The sequence below is a fragment of the Dama dama genome, chromosome 3 (assembly GCF_033118175.1).
Source record: "Dama dama isolate Ldn47 chromosome 3, ASM3311817v1, whole genome shotgun sequence".
Classification (NCBI taxonomy): domain Eukaryota; kingdom Metazoa; phylum Chordata; class Mammalia; order Artiodactyla; family Cervidae; genus Dama; species Dama dama.
In genome coordinates, this window is record NC_083683.1 from 29990414 (window position 1) to 30015214 (window position 24801).

At 36.7% G+C, this 24801-nt stretch overlaps 1 protein-coding gene across 3 annotated transcripts in view; it reads left to right on the top strand.

Moving 5' to 3' along the window:
* TMTC2 (transmembrane O-mannosyltransferase targeting cadherins 2) overlaps positions 1-24801 on the top strand; it is a 393432-nt gene that overhangs the window by 215126 nt on the left and 153505 nt on the right. For all 3 annotated transcript variants that reach the window (XM_061125343.1, XM_061125360.1, XM_061125351.1), the window contains exon 4: positions 10344-10458. In XM_061125343.1, the coding sequence (XP_060981326.1) occupies positions 10344-10458 (115 nt within the window). The remainder of the gene's footprint in view (positions 1-10343; positions 10459-24801) is intronic.

Sequence of the window (24801 nt, forward strand, 5' to 3'; positions counted from 1 at the left end):
CCATTGAATGATGACAGGATTCACTGTGAGATAAAGTAGGTTATGAGATTGGATTGTAAAAGAACAAAAGGGAGAATTTTTTTTTTTAATCACTTCTCTTCCCCTGCCCCCCACCACCGAATCCCACCCCCCACTAGAGTTGTTTAGAATTTTTGCCATTTCTAAAGGTTCTTCATCTTTTAGAGCTGAACCAGACTCAAATTATACCAATTATGATTGAGGCAATCTGTAAGAGAGTCTTTGTGTCAATTATATTCTGACTTTGAAATCAGAAACAACTGCTCTGTGTATTTTGCTATCAATCTGTATGTAATTGTTGAACGGCTACATGGGGTAAGAGATCAGCCAAATGTGAGGAATTTCTTATGAGCCTTTACTGAATTGCTGTGTCTTTTATATAAACGGGCTTCCCTGGTTGCTCAGATGGTAAAGAATCTACCTGCAATGCAGGAGACCCAGCATAGATCCCTGGGTCAGGAAGATCTCCTGGAGGAACGAGTGGCTACCCACTCTAGTATTCTTGCCTGGACAAAGGAGCCTGGCAGACTACAGTTCACGGGGTCACAGAGTCAGACTCAACTGAGCGACTAACACTTCATATGAATAGGGTCACTGTTTGTGACATGCCAGTTATTATTCACTAGTTGGAGAAGACTCTTGAGAGTCCCTTGGACTGCAAGGAGATCCAACCAGTCCATCCTAAAGGAGATCAGTCCTGGGTGTTCATTGGAAGGACTGATGCTGAAGCTGAAACTCCAATACTTTGGCCACCTGATGCAAAGAACTGACTCATTTGAAAAGACCCTGATGCTGGGAAAGATTGAGGGCAGGAGGAGAAGGGGACAACAGAGGATGAGATGGTTGGATGGCATCACCAACTCAATGGACATGGGTTTGGGTGGACTCCGGGAGTTGGTGATGGACAGGGAGGCCTGGCATGCTGCGGTTCATGGGGTCCCATGGTTTAGTGGGTTAGTTAACCAGAAACTTCACAGAGAGTACCTTGCTATCAGAGAGGAACATGAAGCAGATTTTTTGTTTTGTTTTGTTTTGATTAAGATGCAGTGAGAAACATTCTGAGCCTAGATGGGAAATTAGAGTGAAGGCCTTTACAGAGAAGACCCAGCTTCACAGACCATGTGTGGTTCTGATTGTTGTTCTTCAGTCGCTGAGTTCTGTCTGACTTTGTGACCTGTAGAACACAGCATGCCAGGCTCCTTTCTCCTCCACCATCTCCCAGAGTTTGCTCAAATTCATGTCCATTGAGTTGGTGCTATCTAGCTATCTCATCCTCTGCTGCCCACTTCTCCTTTTGCTGTCAGTCTTTTCCAGCATCAAGATCTTTTCCAGTGTGTCGGCGCTTTGCATCAGGTGGCCAGAGTATTGGAGCTTCAGCATCAATCCTTCTGATGAATATTCCAGGTTGATTTACTTTAGGATTGATTGGTTTCATTTCCTTGCAGTCCAAGGGACTCTCAAGGGTCTTCTCCAGCACCACAGTTCAAAAGCATCAATTCTTTAGTGCTCAGCATTGTTTATGGTCCAACTCTTATATCCATACCTGACTACTGGAAAAACTGTAGTTTTGACTACATGGACCTTTGCTAGCGAAGTGATGTCTCTGCTTTTTAATACACTGTCTAGTTTTGTCAATAGCTTTTCATTCCAGGGAGCAAACATCTTTTAATTTTGTGGCTTCAGTCACCATTCATGGTAATTTTGGAGCCAAAGAAAATAAAATCTGTCACTGCTTCCACTTTTTTCACTTCTATTTGCCATGAAGTCTTGGGACCAGATGCCATGATCTTAGTTTTTTGAATGTTGATTTTTAGGCCAGCTTTTCACTCTCCTCTTTCACTCTCATCAAGAGGCTCTTTAGTTCCTCTTCACTCTCTGCCGTTAGAGTGGAGTCATCTGTGTATCTGATGTTGTTGATCTTTCTACTGGCAATCTTGATGCTAGCTTGTGATTCATCCAGCCTGGCATTTGGCATGATGTACTCTGCATGTAAGTTAAGTAAGCAGGATGACAACATATAGCCTTGTACTCCTTTTCCAACTTGAAACCAGTTCCAATGTCTGGCTCTAACTGTTGCTTCTTGACCCACATACAGGTATCTCAGGAGACAGGTAAGGTGGTCTGGTACTCTCATCTCTTTAAAAATGTATCCTTGCCACTTCTTTTTAATCTCTTCTGCTTCTCTTTGTTCCTTACTGTTTCTGTCTTTTATCATGCCCATCCTTGTATGAAATGTTCTTTTGATCACTCCAGTTTTATTTAAGAGATTGCTAGTCTTTCTTATTCTGTTGTTTTCCTCTATTTCTTTGCATTGTTTATTTAAGAAGGCCTCCTTATCTTTCCTTGCTATTCTCGCAACTCTGCATCCAGTTGGGTACGTCTTTGCCTTTGTCCCTTCTCTTTCTCTTCTCTTCTCTCCTCAGCTATTTGTAACGCCTCCTCAAACAACCACTTTGTCTTCTTGCCTTTATTTTCTTTGGGATGGATTTGGTCACTGCCTCCTGTACAGTTACAAACCTCCGTCCATAGTTCTGCAGTCACTTTATCTACCAGATCTATTCCCTTGAATCTATTCATCACCTCCAATGTATGATCATAAGGGATTTGATTTAGATTATTCTTAAGTGGCCTAGTGGTTTTTCCTGAAGTGAAGTGAAAGTCACTCAGTCATGTCCAACTCTTGGTGATCTCCTGGACTGTTCAGTCCATGGAATTCTCCAGGCCAGAATACTGGTGTGGGTAGCCTTTCCCTTCTCCAGGGGATCGTCCCAAGCCAGGGATCGAACCCAGCCTCCCACATTGCAGGCGAATTCTTTACCAGCTAAACCGTGATGATAGTGGTTTTTCCTGCTTTGTTCAATTTTAGCTTGAATTTTGTAGTAAGGAGCTCATGATCTGAACCACAGTCATCTCCAGGATTTGTTTTTGCTGACTGTATAGAGCTTCTCTATCTTCAGCTGCAAAAACCATAATCTGATTTCTGTATTAACAATCTGTTGATGTCCTTTTGTATAGTTATCCCTTGGGTTCTTGGAAAAGGTTGTTTGCTTTGACCAACACATTCTCTTGACAAAACTCTATTCGCTTTTGCTCTGCTTCATTTTGTACTCCAGGGTCAAATTTGCGTGCTATTCTGGGTATCTCTAGACTTCCTACTTTGCATCCCAAGCCCCTATGATGAAAAGGGCATCTCTATTTGTGTTAATTCTAAAAGATGTTATGTGTCTTCAGAGAAATGGTCAATTTCAGCTTCCTTGGCATCAGTGGCTGGGGCATAGACTTGGATTACTGTGAGGTTGAATGGTTTGCCTTGGAAACAAACCAGGATCATTCTGTTGTTTTTGAGGTTGCACCCCAGTACTGCATTCTGGACCCTTTTGTTGACTATAAGAGCTACTCCATTTATTCTGAAGGAGTCTTACCCACAGTAGTAAATATAATGGTCATCTAAATTATATTCAACCATTCTGTCCATTTTAGTTCACTGATTCCCAAGATGTTGATGTTCACTCCTGCCATCTCCTGCTTGACCATATCCAATTTACCTTGATTCATGGACCTAACATTCCAGGTTTCTATTCAATATTATTCTTTACAACACTGGACTTTACGTTTTGCCACCAGACACATCCACAACTGAGCATCATTTCTTCTTTGACTCTACTGCTTCATTCTTCCTGGAGCTATTTGTAATTGTTCCAGCTCTTCTCCAGTAGCATATAGGACACCTTCTGACCTGTTGTTCAGTCGCTCAGTCCTGTCCAACTTTTTGCAACCCCAAGGACTGTAGCATGCAGGCTTCTCTGTCTTCTGTCTCCTGGAGTTTGCTCAAATTCTGATCTGGGAAGGGGCTTATCTTCTAGTATTGTATCTTTTTGCCTTTTCACACTGTTTACGGGGTTCCAAGGCAAGAATACTAGAGTGGGTTCCCATTTCCTCCTCCAGTGGACATGTTTTGTCAGAACTTTTCACTCTGACCCATCAGTCTTGGTTGGCTCTGCACAGCATGGCTTTTAGCTTCATCAAGTTATGCAAGCCCTTTTGCCAGTACACAGCTGTGATCCTTGAGAGTTCTCATAGCAGACACTGAACTGTGGATGTGGAGGTGGCTTGTAGTCAAAGTCAGAATAGAGACTGCACATGTAAAATGCTAAGGAATAATCCTAGATTTGTTAAAACCAAAAAACCTGCCCTGAACTGTATATATGGATAGTACAATATGCACATAGATATTATACTAATTAACAATGCTATGAAGACAATGTTAACATATCATTGGAATACTAAGTTTTATTTTTTAATTTTTAATACTTTTTCCCTTATTAGGAATATACTGATTTTCAGGTGTATCTGAAGTAACCAAAGATAGAGGAACGAGAGAGATAATTGCATATTATAAAGTTGCCATAATTAGAATTATATAAAAGTAGGTAGTATATGTATTCTGATATCTTATGAATCATAATCTTTAAATTATATCTATTTTTTCCACTTAACATGTTAACCAGACCTTTTTTTACCCACTTAACATTATGTTTCTTTCTGTAATAATCCAAGGTATAATTACCTTAGGAAATATAAATCCTTGTAGGCTTATAAGTGCTGTGATTTCCCTGGATCATGTGAAGTGACTATCATGAAATCACTAAAAACTCAGGCTACAAAAGTTGACCCCCTTACAGTGTTTGTTAATGGATAGAGTGAGAAAGCATTAACAAAACAAAACACATTCACATTTATCTCAAGTTTCGTGCAGTTATGTGGCCCTTTTTTCCTTCTCCTGCTTGCTTGCTTCTTTTTTACCATTTTCATTGAGGTTAGAAATTTTAACATAACAATTCCTCATATTTTAAAATGACACTTATTTAACTTATATCTATGTGAACACTGTTTCTGGAACACATCTGAAGTCCAGGTGTTTCATAGTGGTTAAAACAAGGACTTCAGAACCTAACAGACATAACTGTTACCTCTGTAAGCTTTTGAGTGTCCCTTTCTCTAAGACACAGTTTCCTTGTCAAATACCAACTGGATGATAATCTTTTTTAGGAGGACTAAAAGAGTTCGTATATATAGAAGCCTAAAAATAGGGCTATAATCTTAGATTATCAGGTACAGTAGGCACGCCTGTATTTATTTTCTTTTGTAGCTGGTCTGGCTTAGATAACTGGCAAGATTTCAACGTGTAACCCCTTTTTGTGGTAGCATTCTGATTTCAAATAAGTAACTCAGAATTGGAGGAAGCAAAATTTAGAATTTATCATGATAGTTAAAGCATTATTCAGTGTTTCGATTTTGCAAGATCTTTACATAGAACTTGGTGTTGATATAGGGACTAAAGACATGTATTAAAGTTTTAAGGTAAATTACAGCTAAAGGTGGAAGTAAAAAGTGAGAGCCCTTGTTGATTTTGGTGACTGTGTTCAGAGGATCAGTGTTAACGGAAATAGTGGTATGCTAACCCTGAAGTATGACTGCTTGTGTGAATGTTAAGTAGTTAAAATTTGAATATTAAGAGATTATTTCACCTTATTAGCTAGTTTTTCAAAGAGCAATGCATGCCATAATCATAATAAAAACAACTTTTTAAAATAATCAATGAATATAAATATCTTCCAGTTTTTAATGTAAAGTAAAAATATCTTGGAAAAAATTGCTAAAATCTGCATGCATTGATTTTTGTAAAATATATCGAGCACTATGAAATTAAAATAGTTGATACTTTAGAGTAAGTTTAAACTTACTCTGTGAACTTAGAACTACTATATTTGAATGAGGTCTTTGAAAAAGTTTTGGAGTGATTCATTGTAGATCACTTAACATTTCCAGAAGGAGCTAGCATTTGATTTTCCTCTTTAGAAGAACTTTTGCAAGATGGAAATATTTAATTGTTATTCTGCCTTTCAAAGAATATAAAATAAACTGTGGCAGTTTGTGGCCTTTGAGTAGCTTTCCTTGTGAGTTAAGGTCATTTCTTAGTAAGTGGATACCTTTTAGGTGTAGTTAAATACCAGTATGAAGGGCCCTTGAGATGAAAGATTGTTCTTGATTCTTTGTTCCTGATTTCGTTCAAAAGAAAAATTTTGTTTTCCTTTTGAAAATAAAATAACTTCACAGATGAGATTTCCTGAAACGTATCCAGTGATACCTTGAAGCTTCGGTTCACCTTTCCTTAATATAATCATCATATATGCTTAGTCCTAAGAAATAAAGGCTTCTCTGGTAGCTCAGCTGGTAAAGAATTTGCCTGTAATGCAGGAGAGCCTGATTCAATCCCTGGATCGGGAAGATCCCCTGGAAAAGGGTAAGCTACCCACTCCAGGATTCTTAAAGTTCCCTGGTGGCTTAAGAATCTGCCTGCAATGCAGGAGACCTGGATTTGATCCCTGGATTGGGAAAATTGATTGGAGAAGGGAACGGCTACCCAGTCCAGTATTCTGGCCTGGAGAATTCCATGGACTACAATCCATGGTGTCGCAAACATGACTGAGCGGCTCACTTTTCACTTTCCTAAGAAATAAGTCATGTGCTTGTTAAACAATGCTTTTTAAATTTCCATCACATATAAGGCACCTTTAGGGTACTTAGGAGTCCTTGATAAATGTACTTAATCTCCAGTATCTTTGAGCAACAAACATTTATTTACATAGATATAACTATGTTCTCTTTCCATTGCACTTTCTAGAAAATGTGACATTTAAAATCCCATTGCCAAAGAAATGTGAAGTACTTAATACATTGTTTGGCATTAATTTTTCTGTGGTGTGGAAAATACATTATGAAAGATGGGTACCATGTAGATAAAGTTTGTTGGTACCATGGGTACTAAAGTTTGTTGTTTCTGGAGTATTTTGTCCCTACCAGTTCTGAGGGAATGACTCATTTGGATAATTTATGTTGGCTCCATTTTATACTTTAGTCCCTCAATTAAATATGTGTAAATATTGAGTACTATGATATGTGATTTGACTTTGTAGTTAGACTCAGTATTGAGATGGTGAGATTTTGACATCTGGAAACAGATGTGGTTTTCTCTTGTCATTAACTTTGCAATTTAAGGAGTTAACTTTAGTTTATACATCAATGAAATGGGTATAGTGATGGCCCTCAAAGTTTATGTTATATAAATTCTGGACACGGTCAAGCAAGCATATAGTAAACTTTAAATAAATGAAAGCACTATTACTTTTATCCCAGCATACGTATATTTTATTTCTTTTCCACCTCCTTCTCCCTGTACCTTTTCCTCCTCTTTTTCTCCACCTAGGTTTGCAGTTGCTCAAGCTAAGCCCATGAGATGAGACAGTAGTCCCTCAACAAGAGCAGCTTGTTACAGTATTCATTTTGTCAAACAACAGAAATAGAATTAGTACTCTGAATATTTTGAAATGCTGTTGGGAAAAACTTTCAAAAATTACATGAAGTTTTTAAAATAAACTAATTACAGTTTCTTAAAATTTCAAATAAGTACTTTATTATCTCCAGTGTTTTAATGTGAGAATTGAATTCATCTCAGCACACTGTCTATTAAAATACAGACTTTAAAAAACTGGATCCTTTTTCTTTTAAACTTTAATCACAATTTCTTAGAAAAATTCCAGGGATTTTAGTCCAATAAAACTGAAGGGTTTTAAAGATTACTGCATGAAATAATGAATGAATAACATATATGAGCTTAAAAATGAAAATGACATTAAATATTAGTAAAATACAAGATCTTTAAGTTCAATTGGTCCAGAATAAAATTTACCAAGTGCAAATTTGAAGATAACCTCAAACATGTGTTTTGAATTGTCTTAATATCAACACAAGAAAAAGTTTAGTCAGTGTTAAAACCCTTTATTCCTTAAGTAGGATATAGGATACCTCCATCTCTATTTTAAAAGAATGTGTGGCATGATCTTAATTTTCCTTTTCCTCTTTTCTCTTATCCTCACCTACCTTCTGTCCCCCTTTTCTTTTCCCAGCTGCAGAAGTTAGATCAATTATATTCCTTAGTTGCTGGCCAGTTTTCAGGATGATCCCTAAAAAGTTCCTCTTTTATTCATATATTATTCCCTTTTATCTCTGTTCCTAGCTTAAATATACCTTTGCATCATAGGCAACTGGCCTAATGTAATTGATTTCTGTCCTTGGATTTATAATGTATCCTTATAAAGTATATAGTGATACTTTGGGTAGGAATGAATTTTTAATATTTTTAAGTAATGTTGTGACAGTGCATTAGGTATTTTGAATATTTTTTGGCTTTTCAAGGTCTATTCCTGTTAAAATATTTACACAGAACTTGTTGATTCTCACTGCTGTATAGTAATCCATAAAGTTTTGCATGATACTCCCATAATGGATAAGTTGATTACTTTCTACTATCAGCCAACACTAAGAGACTTGTACTAAATATCCTCTTAAATGTCTTCCTTGGTGGCTCAGACTGTAAAGAATCTGCCTGCAATGTAGGAAACCCCGGTTGGATCCCTGGATTGGGAAGATCCCCTGAAGAAGGGAACGGCAACCCCCTCCAGTATTCTGGCCTGGAGAACCCCATGGACAGAGTGGCCTCATGGGCTACAGCCATGGGGTTGCAAAGGAGTCAGACACGACTTAGCAACTAAATACCAAAAACAAGCCTTGGATTGAAATCTCTGCTTTCGTACTCCCGTATTAACTTTGCAAGTTCTTTCGTGTCTCTGAGTCTGTTTCCTTATCCATGCAGTGGACAGGATTTTTACATACAGTACTATGTTGAGAGCCCAGTGAGACAATATTTTTCAAGTGTATATGGTATGACATGTGGCATGATTAGGTACTGCATAATGGTAAGTAGATGCTTCTCGTCTGTTCTCCATCAGAAGCCAAAAAAGGTATATGACTTTCCAAATATGAAAGATTATTATTCTCTGTAGATAATACTAAGTTTGTAAAGTGCATTATATTTTATCCTGTTCCTATAAGCAATGCTTGACATTGTAAACTGTGAAAAGCATCCATTGCAATGATATTAATGATAATAGCAAACATTTATTGAGTGTTTGCTACATGGCTGGCACTATCTTAAACACTCTCCATATACTAACTCATTTAGTCCTTGTCAGAAAACCCAGGAGATATTATTTTCCCCCATGTTGCTGATTAGTAAATGAAGGCACAAAGTGTTAAATTACAGGGCACGTGAGCAAATTTGGGATCGAAAGATTCTATACATTTTTATGCATTAAAAATTGGTATCTCAAACCCTTTCATTCTCCATAGAGAATTAGTAATTCTCCAGGTAAATAGATCTTGACACACACGAGCCTTCTCATCCTCATCTTCTAGTTGGGAGGGACTCTGGTTTGAGGGCCCAGCACTCTATCTCCTTGTGGGAAAGAAAAAGGACAAGAGAAGCATCCAAGTTTGAGGGGTAGGTCTGCTTGAGCGCCTTGCTTTGTGGGCCGCTGGTGATGGGGTATCTTATAATATTGAGGAATCATGATTGTTTGGAGTGAAAAATAAAGGGTATACTGAAAATGTAAATTTTTAAGTGTGATTATTTGTGATACAAACTTACTGATTTTCCCACTTGTAAATTTATTAGTGGGAAATGTGTAAAAGCATTATATCTGAGTAAACCATATATATATAACTATTTTTAGAAGCATAATGTTTTGTTGATATATTCTGATGACTATTAAGCCTCTATATATCTTTGATCTTAGTTATCTTCTTTTTGATTCCCAGTTCTTCTGTTATTTATCAGTGTTTTTGTATTTGAATGAAACCTTTGGGCTTCCTTGGTGGCTCAGAGGGTAAAGCGTCTGCCTGCAATATGGGAAACTCGGGTTCGATTCCTGGGTGGGGAAGATCCCCTTCGAGAAGGAAATAGCAACCCACTCCAGTACCCTTGCCTAGAAAATCCCATGGACGGAGAAGCATGGTAGGCTACAGTCCATGGGGTCGCAAAGAGTCAGACACGACTGAGCGACTTCACTTTTATTTAAGATCATTTCTTACAGTTTCTGGTTTAGTAGGAATACAATAATTTCAGTTCGTGAAGAACTCTACTGAAATCTGAAAGAGCTTCAAATCTTTGTAGGTGATCTTACGGTAACATCGTTCTTGGCCTTATGATAAACTGTCTGTGTATATATTTGCTTTGAGACATAATCATCATCTTTTAGGCTTTCACATGTGATCCCCCAGTTTGAGTTTAAAGGAAATAAATTTTCTTTCTTAAGGATGTTTTATGAGGCTTTTTTCTCTCCTTGTGGTACTTCCTGACGGCCTGATAGTATATCATATATAATCAGAATGACACTAGTCTGAATACTTCTTTCTTTTTTTGGCAGCGTGGGGTAACCTTGGAAATGTTCTCAAGAGTCAGAGCAAAATTTCTGAAGCTGAAAGCGCCTATAGAAATGCTTTGTATTACCGAAGCAACATGGCTGACATGCTTTATAATTTGTGAGTATGCGTTGCTTTCCCTGGTTTGTTATCTTTGAAACATGTCATGAGCGGTGCTATCGCTTTCACTTCTGGAAATGGATATGATGATAGCTAATATTCTGAAAGTCTTTTCATGAATCATGCTTCTGAGGCTAGCAAATGGATGGTATTTGTATTACAACTCTTTGTTTTGGGCCACGTCATTGATATTCCTGTGTATTGACATAATATGGCTGAAATTTTTAAGTAGTATGCCATATAACATACAAAAATTGGTTTAAATACTTTTAGGTTTTTTTTTTTTAAAGTTTGTACCTTGGTACTTGGGTTCATAAAATAAGACTGCTGTGCATGATGCTCTATATACTTGATATCTTGATTTTTTTAGTGGTAGATTTTATCTTCTGTTAAAGAATTGCTGGTGTCAAAGTATGTATAGAACATGCACCGAAACTGGGAAGTTACCAGATAAGATAATATTTTTCTTTTTCCACCCTGTCTTCCAAAGGTAGTGATGATTAGGTTGGGGTAATGGGATAATTTGGAATGCTTGTGTATGTTAGGTTAGAAAAATCCCTGGGGGAAAATGCTCTTCTGTTCTTTGAATGGAAAAGCCCAGGAGGTGCAGTTAGATGTAAGTGGATAAATGCAAGTTAAACTGAAATCCTCTTCTGTCTCTTGTATTTGATACCTTTTTATAAGTAATAGAATCTTAGTCTAAACTTGCTTAAACACAAAAGAGAATTTATTAGCCCCCATAATTGAAAAATTCCTGGGGTTAACTAGATGAAGGCACAAATAGATCGAGGTGCTTTATTATGTTTTGAGTATTTGTCTCTGTTTTGTATTTTTGGTTTCCTCAGGGTTCACTGCTTTTTCTGGGACTCTGTCTATGTTAATGAGATAACTCCTACACGTCTGTGCATATAGAGTGTTCTCGGGCTCTGAAGGAGTTGTCTTGGTGTGTCTATTAATCCTGAAAAAGGTTCTGACTAACCTCCCTAGGGTCATGCATTCTTTCTTAACTGAAACAGACCTCCATTGACAGTGCCTCCAGGATTGGAATAGAAGGGCGGAGGACCAGTTCTCTGTAGAAAGGGACCAGGCATCATAAGGTGTCTACGGCTTGTGTTTAATGACTGCAATGCAGTATCCATAGTATTAAACTAATTTTTCAACTTCATTTTTAAAATGACTAAACCTCAAAGCACATATATTTTTTTAAAATTTCAGGGAAAAAAAAAAAAAGCAAACCAAAATCAAGATTTTTTCAGGGAAAACAGACAAGCTGAGCTCAGGTTAACTTCCTGTTTTTACATCTAGCTTGGCTTTACCCTCCTAGACTTTAAACCTGGGGGCTCAGTCTTTTGGCCTGTAGTCTAAATGAGATCAATATGTGTTTTGTGTTGACCTGCAGGGTTCAATTTTCTCTTTTTAACTTGTGCCTTCAAGTGGAGCACTCCCTCTCCACTTGATATTTATGAGATCTCTGCTGTTTTATACTTCATCATATATATAATATATGTGTATGTGTGTGTATATATAAAACCATCATTTCCCTGAAATAATTTGAGACTACATCTTTTTCTTTTCTTGAAGGGATGTATCTACATTCTCCAGCAAAGTGCCCCCCATGTCTTCTTCATCTAAATAATGTGATGATATCATATTATTGATTCATAGTTTATTGTTTAATAAAGAAGAACCTTATCAGTTTAATAAATTTATACAAATGTTTATTTACTTATTGCCTCTGAAAATAATATTGTCAGAGGGACCTTTTGCCTTGCAGTTTGGGTCACCTATGGCCACTTTGCTTCTTGTGCCTATTTTCTATACATTTTCGAGGAGGGGGGAAGAAAGCTGAACAACTAGCATCTTGTCTCTGAACTTGTTTTTCTCATCTGCAGCCATTGGTTAAACAGTTAACTATCTTTTGGTGATATTTGTTGGGCAGGGTTTGAAAGAAAAAGAAAATGTCTACCCACACTTACTCTTTGAGAAATTTACTCAATTAGATGAATACACTTTAGATATAATTTTAAAACTACATTTTATAGCTCCCTCTGTGGATACATATATAAACTGTGAAAACAAATAGATAAACCTTCCTAAACCCTAAGGAAAATTCCTTCTGCAGAAGTGGTTGTTAACAAGATTGGGTCCCCCTACCTCACCCTTTGTAGGAAATGGGATATGTCATAAATAGTGTCAAAGTAATGTTTCTAATATGGCAAGTTTCTTTAACTACACTTAACTGTTAGCTTAAATGAACAGGCAATTCCGCAAGAAAAGGTGGCAATGATTTTTGATGTATTGCGTTAAATAACCCATGTGGTTCACAGAATTCTGCTACATAATTATGGTTTCAAAATAGGTGAATCCTTCAATGATTTTTAATTAAATAGTAATAAAATACATCAATAAATATTTTGCAACCCATATATCATAAATATTCCTGGTATCAAATATACCTAGGAGCAATCTTTTTTTTCTGTTTATTTATGTAGTTAAAAAAAACAAGGTTTTTTCAGGGACAATTAAGGACTATTTGACAAAGAAACATATTTTAAGATATATATGCTATATCACATGACTTTCTCTACAGAAATTGTTCCTCGTTCTATTGCAAATTCTGAAAGTAAAGAAGTTTACTTTGCTCACTTTAGCCCAATAACATTCCTTTGTGGTAGCAGCAGATGTTAATCCCATTTCATATTATCAGTTAAGTCTCTTAAAGATGCTTTATGACCAAAACCTGAAACTAATGCAGCTATTATAGTAGTTAACCTGAAATGCTCATATTTATCAATGAATTTTATAGTTTTATTTATTTATTTTTGTCTGTGCTGGGTCTTCATTGCCGTAGGCTTTTTTGTAGTTGAGGCGAGTGAGGGCTATTCTCCAGTTGCAGTGCGAGGGCTTTTCCTTGTGGTGGCTTCTCTTGTTGGGGAGCGTGGGCTCTAGGTCTCACGAGCTTCCGTAGTTATGGCTTCTGGACTCTAGAGCACAGGCTCAATAGTTGTGGTGCACAGGCCTAGTTGCTCTGAGATATGTGGGATTCTCCCAGACGAGGAACCAAACCTGTGTCTCTTGCCTTGCAAGGCAGATTCTCTACCACTGAGATTCTTCATCACTGAGCCATAAAAGCTGTTGAGAATCACAAGCTCCTATTAGGTCCTCTACTTTGCCTTAAATAAGTAACCTAGATTTTTTAAAAAACATATTCATTGTTCATAAATCTATGTGCTTTGTAAATTATAGAAAAAATCATGTTACTGGAAATTTTTATTTGGAATATAACCTGGAAACATACTTCATTTTGTAACTTCAAAATAAAATTCCTAAAGACAGGTTTGCCGCCACTGACCAGACTCAGGGTGATTCTAAGAAGCCAGACATAGTCTTTAAATTAATTCCTATAGTTTTATGTTTATATTTTAAGAATATAACTAGTACAACCAAATAGTGTTCTAGGAGGGAAAAGAGAAAAAAAGAATGATTTGGAAAACTATTAAGTAAGAAATAGTACTAATAATAAATGGTTATATCTGAAGTTTAGGAAGCATTGCATTAAAAGATTTTAAAACTTTGAGGACTTCTTTTATACAAGATTAATTAATACCAAGTTATATCCAAGCAATGCATAAGTATAGCTATCAGTTCAGTTCAGTCGCTCAGTCGTATCCGACTCTGCAACCCCCATGGACTGCAGCATGCCAGGCCTCCCGTAGTTTACCCAAACTCATTGAGTTGGTGATGCCATCCAACCATCTCATCCTCTGTCGTCCCTTTCTCCCACCTTCAATCTTTCCCAGCATCAAGGTCTTTTCAAATGAGTCAGTTCTTTACATCAGATGGCCAAAGTATTGGAGTTTCAGCTTCAGCATCAGTCCTTCCAATGAATATTCAGTACTGATTTCCTTTAGGATGGACTGGTTGGATTTCCTTGCAGTCCAAGGGACTCTGAAGAGTCTTCTCCAATGCCACAGTTCAAAACCATCCATTCCTCAGCATTCAGTTTTCTTTATAGTGCAACTCTCATGATGGAATAATTTTAAATTTTTTCTTTTGGAACAGTTACTTGAATTACATATATGTGCTAACCACTCATGTTAGTTGCTTATATATGTTATGATAGTTTATCTTCACTTGATATCTACACAAAAAGGAAAATGAAACTCAGATAATTTGTGTAAGATCACATACATAATATAGGAGCCAGTATTTGAATTTAAGATGTTCTGACACTATAAGGCTGCAACAATAGCATTTCTGCCCAAGCTGGAAGAAATAAATCAAGATTTTGAGGGGAAAAAAATCTCAGTATACAGCTTTCAAATTCAGGAAAATAGTTAATTCAAATCACCTTTCATGTAGAAATAAAATACTTGGAATTACATCTAACAAAAATATAAGTTAATTTGTTTTATGATAGTTCCTTAGTTTATTAAACTCAGGCTGTACTATTTTGTTAAAAACATCATGGGTTTGTATGTCTGAGCTACGAGTTGCCTTTGAGAAAGTACGGTGGAAACTGTTTTTAATTGCCTAAACATGATCACATTCTGATGCCACTTCAATCCATGTTGCAGATTATAGTCATATAATGTGAAATTTATTTATTTATTTATTTATTTTTTTTATAATGTGAAATTTAAAACGGTACTTAGTTGTACCTTTTTCTGTTGAGGTATAGTTGACATGTACGATTATTTTAGTTTCAGATGTACAATGATTCAATATTTATTTATATTGCAAAATGACTGCTATAGGAAATTGAGTTAACATCTGTCACCATACACTGTTACAAATTTTCTTTCTTGTGATGAGAACTTTTATTTAGCATCTCTCTGTTAGCAGCTTTTAAAAATATATGATATAATGTTATTAACTAGTCACTTTGGCATGTGTTCGTTGTATCTCCAGGTCTTACTTATCTTATAACTCAAATTTGCACCTTTTGACCCCGTTAACCATTTTGCCTCCTTCTAACAATTCTACTGTTAATAGCAATAGATGTATTACATTTATTGCATAGCCTGTATTTAGTCTTTTATTCATACTGTCAAATTTATTAAAATTTAGTTGTTCCCACAAGTTGTTTTAAGGCCAGTTTAACAGATCTGCCTTATGATACTCATTTATCTTTTCAGGTGTAATAAATTTTCAGGGATAAGTCAGATGGACCATTGCCCAGTGATTTACACTGTCAAATCTTATAAATACACAGCCGACTTTCAACCTTTTAACTACACTGCTCACTGCCATCAGAAATATAATTGATTTCTTGTCTGAAAAATACTCAGTGTTCTTTCATTGTTATAGATTTATCCCAGTCAGTCTGTTCCAATTGCTACCTAAACAGGGAATTCAATAGAACACTGAATATTTCATTAGGCACCAGATTTCAGAATGCAGATAATAAATTTAATGTGGTTTAATCAATTCTTGATTATCTTACATAACAGAGGGGATTATTTCTGTGGATAATAGAGATTTTGCCACCATAAATTAGCTTTCATTTTTGTTCTATAAAAATGTAAGTACTCATCGTATCTGAAAAGCTAGGAAAGGAGTAATACAATAAACTAATAAATTTAAGAGAACTAAAAATAGAAAATGCTAATAAAGTAGAATATGGAGAAACAATGGGAAGTAATGAATAAGTATAAGAGCTTATTCTATTAAAGGATCAACAATTTATGGCAAAGATCATGGACAAAGTACATCTCAAGTATACAGTATCGAGAATGAGAATGGGCCTGCATTCAGACATATGGAAGCTTAAAATAACAGTGTTAGTTATGGGTATTAAAATCTTAGTAATATGGGCACTGTTCTGAGAAATACAAATAATTAACATTAGCCCAAGAAGAAGTAGACAATCTGAATCAAAACCTTGGAAAAATGTGAAAATCACATTGAAGAATTTTCTCCCCCAAGGAATCAAGTTAGGCATTTCATGAGTGAGTTCTATCAAATCTTTAATCAAATAGTATTTGCTGCACTAGTTATACTTCTGTTATTTTTGTGAAGCTAGATAAAATGGATAGTAAAAAGTCTGATGAAATTGAAAACCAAAAAGTAGAAGAGAATAATGACAATGAAACTCAGAAAGCAAACTAGCAAGAACAAATAACAGAATCACAACAGGCCACTTAGACTTATGAATATACATGTAAATGGCAACCTACTCCAGTATTCTTGCCTGGAAAATTCCATGGACGAAGGAGCCTGGTGGGCCACAGTCCATGGGGTCGCAAAGAGTCGGCTATGACTGAACACATCAGTACAATATACATGTAAACATACCTTAAAATTAATATAGTAGATGCAGTAGCATATTAAAGATTACAACACCACTTTCAAATGGGATTTATTCTACGATTTATCGTGGAGTATTCAATACCGCAATTCAATTGCTATGCTCTTTAAATTTAAAAAGTCAGAAGAGGCAAAAAATTATGATCATCTCTAGAAGTACTAGGAAAGCTTTTGATCAACATCTGCCTCAGTGAACAAGACATAAACTAGGAGTAAATAAATATTTCTGCAACATAATGATTATCTGTCTAAAGTTATAGAAATACCATATTTTATATTGAAATACAATGGTCATTACAATTCAAATTCAGCTTCTTGAGGTAGTGGCAGTTTCTTGTTGGTCATTATATCTCTCCATATCTATAGAAGTTCTAACTGTATTTGTTGATTTTATAAATGATTTATGAAATTCATATCAGAGCAGAGGAGATTACATTTATCACTAGAAGCAATAAGGTTAGCAAAGGATATTAGATAGCCACATTTGTGATTGTTTGAATGCTTGTTTTGATCATTTTCATTGAGCAATTCTGGACAACAAGAGCCTTCTTGAATAAGATGTCTAGAATTGTATTTTCTTAAAGTTTCAGAAACAAATACATTTATGTTAGGGTTGGTTCTTGTATTGGTTTCCCAGGGCTGCCACAATGAAGTATTGCAAAATAAGTGGTTTAAAATAATAGAAATTTATTGTGGCCCAGTCCTAGAGGCTAGCAGTTCAAAGAGAAGGTGTCCACAGGGCATGGTCCCTCTGAAACCTTTAGGGAAATCCTCCTTTCCCTCTTTCCTGTGGTTTGCTGGGATTCTTTGGAGTTCCTTGGCTCATAGCTGCAGGACTCCAATCTCTGCCTTTGTCCTCACATGACGATCTCCCTGTGTAACTTTGTCTTTGCATCCACTTACAAGGATACCAGTCAGATTAGGGGCTTACTCTTGTTATCACATCACATTTGCAGTGACCCTTTTTCCAAATAAGGTATTGAAAGTTACAACTTCAACACATCTTTTTTAGGAGAGACATAATTCAACCCACAATAGCTGCCTATTGGGAGCTTTATTTTGAGGCAGAGTGACAGATTCTGTCCCCATTGTCAAGCACAATGCCAAGCACGTGAGTTTTTAATGGGTGAGAGGGGTTAAGGGAAAGATTCCTTAACAAATCTAGAAATTTACATAGAACACGTTTATATATCTCATGATTCCGAGATCTCTGTCTTCAGAGGAATTAATTTAGGAGGGTAGAGCAATGAGGGAGATGTGGGGTGCAGAGTTGTCACCATAGATACAGTTCTACTGAGAGATTTGCTTGTTTTTCAGGGTCAGGTTTTGAGGACCCTTGAGAGGTTAGAATGGAGAAGGCAATGGCACCCCACTCCAGTCCTCTTGCCTGGCAAATCCCCTGGATTGAGGAGCCTGGTAGGCTGCAGTCCATGGGGTCACTAAGAGTCAGACACAACTGAGTGACTTCACTTTCACTTTTCACTTTCCTGCATTGGAGAAGGAAATGGCAACCCACTCCAGTGTTCTTGCCTGGAGAATCCCAGAGACGGGGGAGCCTAGTGGGCTGCCATTTATGGGGTCGCACCGAGTTGAACATGACTGAAGCGACTTAGCAGCAGCAGCAGCAGAGAAGTTAGAAAGATAAGAGATTACAAAATGGAAGTGGTGAGACTACCTGATAATGGGATTGAGCCATTCCTTGAATCCTCATTGAAAATAAGGCATGAGAAGTCTATGAAAGTGAGATCTGTAGAAATGAGGGGGGAAGTAAAGTGAAAAAGTGAAAGTTGCTCAGTCATGTCTCTGCGACCTCACAGACTATACAGTCCACGGGATTCTCCAGGCCAGAATACTGGAGTGGGTAGCTGTTCCCTTCTCCAGGGGATCTTCCCAATCCAGGGATTCAACCCAGGTCTCCCACATTGCTGGCGGATTCTTTACCAGCTGAATGACTAGGGAAGCCCAAGAATACTGGAGTGGGTAGCCTATCTATCCCTTCTCCAGGGGACCTTCCTGAGCCAGGAATTGAACTGGGTCTCATTCCTTGAATCCTCATTGAAAATAAGGCATGAAAAGCCTATGAAAGTGAGATCTGTAGAAATGAGGGGGGGACATAACACTTGGCCAAATGGCTAGAGTTCAGGACAAGGTTTCCTGCCAATTTCCATGGATATGTGTATGTAAGGAATGGAGGGAGGTGCTCAGAGGATACCAGGCAAATCGACAGGTCTCGCAAAACAGAGAATTCAGGAGAGGCTATCAAACAGGAATGCCAGGAAGTGCTTGCCATGTCTAATATCAGATAAATGGGACTGAGAGACTTTGGTCATATTCCATTGGCTTGGAGTCATCAGAGCTCTGGATACATGAATCATCGGGCTCTTCAGTGATTCCTGGAAGAAGGTGAAACAGCTTGCAGCTACCCACCTACTTGTTCACATGGCAAGAACAAGATCTAATACTATATACTTTCATTTTGTTTTAATTGGTCATTTTTACCACTTCATTTGTACTTGAATGCAATATTGTTGTAGAACACTGAAACAGTACCGAAAAATCTGAGTAAAATATAAAAGTTATTATTGCACTCCTTACACATCTTATCCCCTCCTCTGGTACATATCTTTTTACTTTTTCTATATGTAATTATAACATGTAGTTATACAAGCATGATTTTAACTTTTTCCCTGCATATGTGCATCACCAGTGATTTTTTACTCCTGGGTATATGTACAGATGTGTCATAATTTTCATTACTATCTCTAATTATATTGTTTCAATTGGGTCTGCTACATAGACATCATTAATAAATGTCCAGTAGGATGGTTTCAAGACTGTGTTGCTTGATTCTTCATTTCCCTAATTACCAGTGGAGTTTGTTTTGTTTATTAGCTGTTAGCAGTTTTTCTGGAAATTAATTATTCAGGTTTCTTACCCAGTTCTTTTTTTTAACACCAAAAACATTTTGTATTGGGGTATAGCTGATTAAAAATGTTGTGATACTTTAAGGTGAATAGTGAAGGGCCTCAGGCATACCTAATTCTCAGCCATTTTACCTAATTCTTTACTGAGATGTTTTTCTTGTTGATTTGTGAGGTTTAAGGTAAAAATAGGCCCCTCTGCTGCACTTATATGTATAACACAAACGTCTGTTCTGCAGGTATTTTCTCCTAGTTTTTGCTTGTATTTTTAATTTTCTTGTGATAATCTATTGTACATAACTTGAGTCTATATACATATATATATATTTATATATAAAATCCATAGACCCTTTCCTTTAAAGCCTCTGCATTTTGTCTCTATGAAGACCAGTCGTAGGCTAATATTTTAAAAAGCTATTGTCCATTTTTTTAATGTTTTTAGAATTTTTTTCTTCAGCTACTTAGTCTACCCTGTATTAAGGTGATTTTACCCCCAAAATGAAACATAATGTCCCCATAATAATTTATTGACTGCTTCTCACCTAGGCTAAATTATATGTAAACAAAGGGTTGTTGTTATGGGCTTTATTGTGGTCTTTTGTTTGTGGTCCTTTGATAACCTACACCAAGAACAAATTGTTTTATTTAATATAACTTCTGATATATTTTACATTTTAAAGGATAAGTTTACCATTCTTGTTATTTATTTTCAAGCACTTCTTGATTATTCCTCTGTGTTTTGTTTTTAATATGAACTTATCATAGCCTTGCTAAATTGGATTAGAAGTCCATTTGGGCTTTTAGTTGATTTTTCAGTGACTATATATTCAAGGGAGGTAAACTGACATTGTTCTACTCTTGAAGTATCCCTTCCAGGTAAATGTATTTCTGCATTTATTTCAAATTTTAAATTTCCCATATTTAAAGTATTAGGTTTGGGACAGTCTCACATGTTTGTTGATGATTTATTCTATTTTTTTTTTCAAAAAAGTATTTCTGCTACTGTGAATTAGATTCTTTTATTCCCACTCATTACAGTTTAAACTAGTTGTTCTGATTATTTAGATTTTACTTTTTTCTAAAGATAAGTGAGTCCAAATTTTGTTGTTGCTTTATCATATGTCTGGGTTTTAGTTGAAAGTTCTTTCTTGGATTTTTCCCAGATGCTATATTCTTATTTGCTGGGAGGCCTTTGCACATACTATTTGTTTTGCCTATAACATTCTCTGTTTTCTCCTCTTATGACCTCTTTATACCCTACTCCCCATCCTTTTTGCCTGGCCTCATACTTTTACATACCTGTATACTTTTATGGGAAGATTTCTTGATACCTTTCTTATTACCAGAATTGGAATATGGATAGTTGGTCCCAGATGTTACCATAGCAACTAATACTTGTTTCTTTTTAGTATGGATCATATTTACATATTGGGCTTCCTAGGTGGTGCTACTGGTTAAGAACCCACCTGCCAATGCAAAACGATCTCCTGGAGGAGGAAATGGCAGCCCATTTAAATATTCTTACCTGGAGAATCTCGTGGACAGAGGAGCCTAGCAAACTACAGTCCATAGGGTCGCAAAGAATCGGATGTGACTGAAGCAATTTACCATGCACACACGCATATTTACATACGTGATACCATGTTCTTGTTAGTTACAGTGCAATCTCTGTAAGGCCAGGGGATGTTTAGGTACCATTCCATTCCCAGTACCAAGCACTGTACCAAGCACATGAGCTTTAAACTGTGCACTAATCCATGGTGACTAAGAATCTAATGAATGATTTAAACTCTGTATATATTGATTAATTAATGAGTTAATAATAAATTATTAATTGAGTTGATTAGTGAATTCAGTGAATGAAAATAAACGAACAAAATGCAAGTTTGCTGAAAACAGTCTCAGTTTTGCCAAGTACATCCAGTCAGTTCCCATCTTTTCCAACTCATGTTACTAGTCATGTTCCCATTTGACTCTTCGTATCGATTTATTCCACTATTTTTTCCATTATGTATACCTATGAAAAAGCCATGCCCAGAAAATGTAAGAGTAGTAAAATTACCTCAAGGGTAACATGGTTATTGTATACATACTGAGGTGGGATAAAGATTCTGGAATATATCATCTGATGTCAAGATCTGACTTCTCATTTCCTTTCTCCCACCAAACCCAAAATATTTTCTTTATGACAAACATATTGAAAAAAAAAACTTTTTTTAGAATTGATAAGAGAAAATAATTATGTTATATAATTGGATAACCAGCCAAGGGATGTTTCAGCACAACAGATTCTGGTATCTTTGTTAATCAGAAAAACTCAAATAGTAAATAATAAAGTATTTACTTGTATTCTGATTTATTAAAACTGTGATGATGTTTCATGGTTCCTAAAACAGAAAAATAATCTGTTTAAAATCCTACTTGAGATGTGTAAGTGGCTATACAACTGATTTTTATTTATAGAAATACATTGCTTAAATATATCTTTCACTAATTTTCAACTTTAATTTGTAGACTTCCTATAACATTAACCATCTCTACAGAAAAAGTGGCTCAACTAAGGATACAAGTGTAGCCTTTATTGAAAATATTTTCAAAAGTAAAAATTAGTAATTATTTGAAATTAGGGCAAATTAACCATGCTTGATGATTTCATCAACCATTTATATGCATTTGTGCATGTAAATTCTTGAGTATATTTTAGCATTAAATTATCCACTAGAGATTTGGATGCTACACTATATGCTGTAGAATGTAAAATGCTATATACCACATTCAAGAAATTTGTCCAAGTCTTCTGTCTTGTCAAGATGCCAGGATAGATTAATACAAGAGAATTAATATATGATGACCTGGATGTCTGTAGGATGATAAAGAAGAAGTCAGAAATAATTTAACGGAGAAGCTAAATTATAGTACATACAGATTGATTACAAAAGACACACAATGAAAAATTTTTCATTGCCGATTTTATAGTGTAAAACATCATATGTGATTATTCAAAGTACAAAGTATAGGTAACATGAAAGCTCATTTTACAGCTTTCAAAGTATCTAGTGAGTTTTTGCAAGTGGTTTGCAGGAAGAAGCCATCAGGTTAGGTTCTTAGGGTACTTGGTCGCCTGGGGTGATCAGTCCCAGAGAAACCTACTTGTGTAATAAAAACACACAGAAGATTGACAGGGTTATCCTGTAGAAGTAGTGTTTTGGGGGGATTTCCCCCACTGTATTGTCACAGGAACTAGAAAGACTCAGTCGCTCAGTCGTGTCCGACTCTTTGAGACCCCATGAACTGTAGCCCCCTAGGCTCCTCTGTCCATGGAATTCTCCAGGCAAGAATACTGGAGTGGGTAGCCATTCCCTTCTCCAGGGTATATTCCTGACCCAGGGATTGAACACAGGTCTCCCATATTGCAGGCAGATTCTTTACCATCTGAGTCACCAGGGAAGCCCCACTCAGAGTCCAGTCAAATCATCATGGGAATCATTAGTTTATTTGGTAAGCATATCTATCCAAGTGTTGAAAACTTTCAGTATATAACAGTATCAGGCAAAAGAATATTAGATGAGTTATAATGATATTAGTCCAGGACAGCTTGATGCTATGAAACCTCTTGACTGAAGTTCCTCCTTCCTTGGAAAGGAGGAACTGGAATAAGTGCTATTGGCATTTACCTCTGTAAATCCCCACTTACAGATCTTTTTTCTAAGTCACACTACCTTTCTTACACGCAGAGTTTTGTATTGTATTCAGTTTTTGTGTTAATACAATTAAACAGGTTATCACTTCATACCTGCTAACTTCAAAGCCATCTTATTTTTTACCCCACAGTTCATTTTTGAATACCATTTCTCTGAATCATTGTGGCTTGATTTTACAGTTTAGCTTTCAAGGTAAAATCTGTTTTCTTGCCACTCTAAAACCCCCAATGCTTGTAATACCTATGTCAAACATCACTAATTTTCACACATTTATGAGATGTACTGACCAATTATAAAGTTTGATTAATACAGATATTTTGAGAATGTTTATAGACATGAACCACTTCAATGGAAGAAAGGAAAAGTGAAAGTTGCTTAGCTGTGTCTCACTCTTTGCGACCCCACGGACTATACAGTCCATGGAATTCTCCAGGCCAGAATACTGGAGTGGGTAGCCTTTCCCTTCTGCAGGGGATCTTCCCAACCCAGGGATCAAACCAAGGTCTCCCACATTACAGGCGGATTCTTTACCAGCTAAGCCCAAGAATAATGGAGTGGGTAACTTTACCCTTCTCCAGGGAATCTTCCCAACCCAGGAATCCAATCAGGGTCTCCTGCTTTGCAGGAGGATTCTTTACCAACCAAACTATCTGGAAAGCCTAGAGGAACTAAAGAACATCCTGATGAAGGTGAAAGAAGAGAGTGAAAACCTGGCTTAAAACTCAGCATTCAAAAAATGAAGATGATGGTGTCTGGTCCCTTCACTTCATGGCAAATAAATGGGGAAAAAATGGAAACAGTGACAGATTTTATTTTCTAGGGCTCCAAAATCACTGTAGGTGGTGACTGCAGCCACGGAATTAAAAGATGCTTACTCTTTGGAAGAAAAGCTATCACAAACCTAGACAGTGTATTAAAGAGCAGAGACATCACTTTGCCGACAAAGGTCCTTCTAGTCAAAGCTGTGAGTTTTTCAGTGGTCATGTATGGATATGAGAGCTGGACCATAAAGAAGGCTGAGCACTGAAGAATTGATGCTTTTGAACTGTGATGCTGGAGAAGATGCTTAAGCGTCCTTTGGACAGCAAGGAGATCAAACTAGCCAATTCTAAAGAAAATCAACCTTGAATATTCAATGGAATTACTGATGCTGAAGCCGAAGCTCCATTTGGTCACCTGATGTGAAGAACTGACTCTTTGGAAAAGACCCTGATGTTGGGAAAGATTGAGAGCATGAGAAGAAGGGGGTGACAGGATGAAATGTTTGGATGGCATCACTGACTCAATGGGCATGAGTTTGAGCAAACTCAGGGAGATAGTGAAGGACAGGGAAGCTTGCTGTGCTGCAGTCCACGGGGTTGCAAAGAGTTGAACATGGCTTAGTGACTAAAGGGCTTCCCTGAGAGCTCAGT